The following is a 1891-nucleotide window of genomic DNA, read 5'->3' as shown; positions in this document are numbered from 1 at the left end:
CGGCAACCAGAACCCGCCCACAGGTAAGGGAGCCTCGGGCTCAGGCTGGCAACCAGGACGCTCCAAGATCCACTCCCGAGCAGAGCCTGCGTGTGCCGCTCACGAGGCTGGAGGACCCGTGGCCCAGGGCCTGCACCAGCAGGCGAGCAGCAGATGCTCGCTCCCGCTCAGTGCGTGGACAGAGGCAGCAGCGACTGCACCTCAGGCCACCGAACCGACCGACGCTGTTAATTTATTCATGGGCTCCTTTAACAACGCTCGGGCCCCGCCTCCAGCCGCCGCCAGGGCACATCTCGATCCACGTTCTGCATCCTGACATTTTCTCGCAGGAGCATTTGTTCTCTGCAGTATTTATTTAACGACCGGAGACGTCCCCATGCACTCGGCTGGTCCCTCTTCCCTGTGAAGAGCAGCAGTCTGCTTTCCGACAGAAAGAACGACAGACGATCGAAAGGAACTTCGACGTGAACGCTGAGGCACTCTGTGGACGGGGCGGCCAGGGCCCTCGCAGCCGGCCGCTCGCCGTGGCTGAGTCGGGGACCGGAAGCCTGGGTCCCCGCTCCGGGCCAGCGCGCCTTCCCCACCCACGTCAGACCGGCACACGGACGCAGGCCTAGTGGCGGCCGGAACATCTCCATGGGTCTCGAGACTGCCTCACGTCGTGTCTTATGCTCCATCCTCCTCCAGATGCCGAGATGGGTGTGGAGGGAGGGACAGGCTTCCCTGTGCACGGTCCAGCTCCGACCAGGCTCTGCCACAATTCCCTCTACACACTCAGCTTCCACTGCACCCTGGGCATCAGGCCAGACGCTCAGGGCACAGGACCCGCAGCCATGCGGCAGGTCCGGGGGGGACCAGTGACGGTGCCGACCACGCGGCAGGCCTGGAGGGACCCGCGGCCACGCGACAGGACACAGGTGACAATGTAATCATCGTGGTCGGGGGCAGGGGTTCTCCAGGCCACATCTGCACGGCAGATGCACCGGGAACACGGAACAGGGAGCACCCCTAAGGACCACCCCTAAGGACCACTTTGGAGCAGCCTCCAGGACACGACAGAAGTGTGAGGAACGTCAGAATGAGCTAACGTTTATCTGAGGTGAGAGACTTAAGAAGAAATGCACATATCTGCTTCTATAAAAGTCAACAGAAGGATAAACTGTGAAAGGTAATCGGTCTCCACGGGGGAAGAGAGGGCACAGGCACACGAGAGAAGCCAGTTTCTCTGAATATACCTGGACTCTGGAAGCACAAACAGGTACAGATAACTACAAAAATACACTTAATTTTCAAAAGAACTCTCTATAACACGCACGATGGGACAAAATGTCGTCACGTACCTCCTACACGAGGCGCCAAGGACACAGCACCACACCTGTCAAACTCTTGGCCTGATTCTCATCAGAGAAACCCAAACCGAGGGACATCCTACAAAATAACCGACCTGCTCTCGTCGGGGGAGAGAGAGGCCGAACTCCTGCTCCAGGCACGACACCCGAATGTTACGCGTCACTCAGGACTCCCTTTCGCCATGCACGACGTCACCAGCATGAAAAGAGAAGTTAGCACAGGATCTTAGATTAGACGATAACATCACATAGATGTCAGTTTTCTGATTCGGACGACATACCGTGTTTAGACAAGAGAATGTGCTCGCTTTATTTCGTAATACACAGAAGTTGATAGAGCCCGAGGGATGTCGCGTCTGCAGATGACCTTCAAACTGTACAGAAAATAAAATGCACAGACAGAAGGAAGGATGGTGGGTGGATGGATGGATGCATGGGACAGAAAGAGACGAATGGGGTAAAATGTTAACCTCTGGGAAGAATCCGGCTGACAAGTACACACGAATTCTGTGCGCATTGTTATGACTCCTGTAAGTCTGAAA

At 56.4% G+C, this 1891-nt stretch overlaps 1 protein-coding gene across 1 annotated transcript in view; it reads right to left on the bottom strand.

Moving 5' to 3' along the window:
* GRAMD4 (GRAM domain containing 4) overlaps positions 1–1891 on the bottom strand; it is a 62560-nt gene that overhangs the window by 31401 nt on the left and 29268 nt on the right. The window contains exon 4 of the mRNA XM_023523687.1: positions 826–966. Coding sequence (XP_023379455.1) covers positions 826–966 — 141 coding nt within the window. The remainder of the gene's footprint in view (positions 1–825; positions 967–1891) is intronic.

This window comes from Pteropus vampyrus, unplaced genomic scaffold (assembly GCF_000151845.1).
Source record: "Pteropus vampyrus isolate Shadow unplaced genomic scaffold, Pvam_2.0 Scaffold401, whole genome shotgun sequence".
NCBI lineage: Eukaryota > Metazoa > Chordata > Mammalia > Chiroptera > Pteropodidae > Pteropus > Pteropus vampyrus.
Note: the sequence above shows the minus strand (reverse complement) of the source record. Positions and strands in the feature narration are given on the sequence as shown.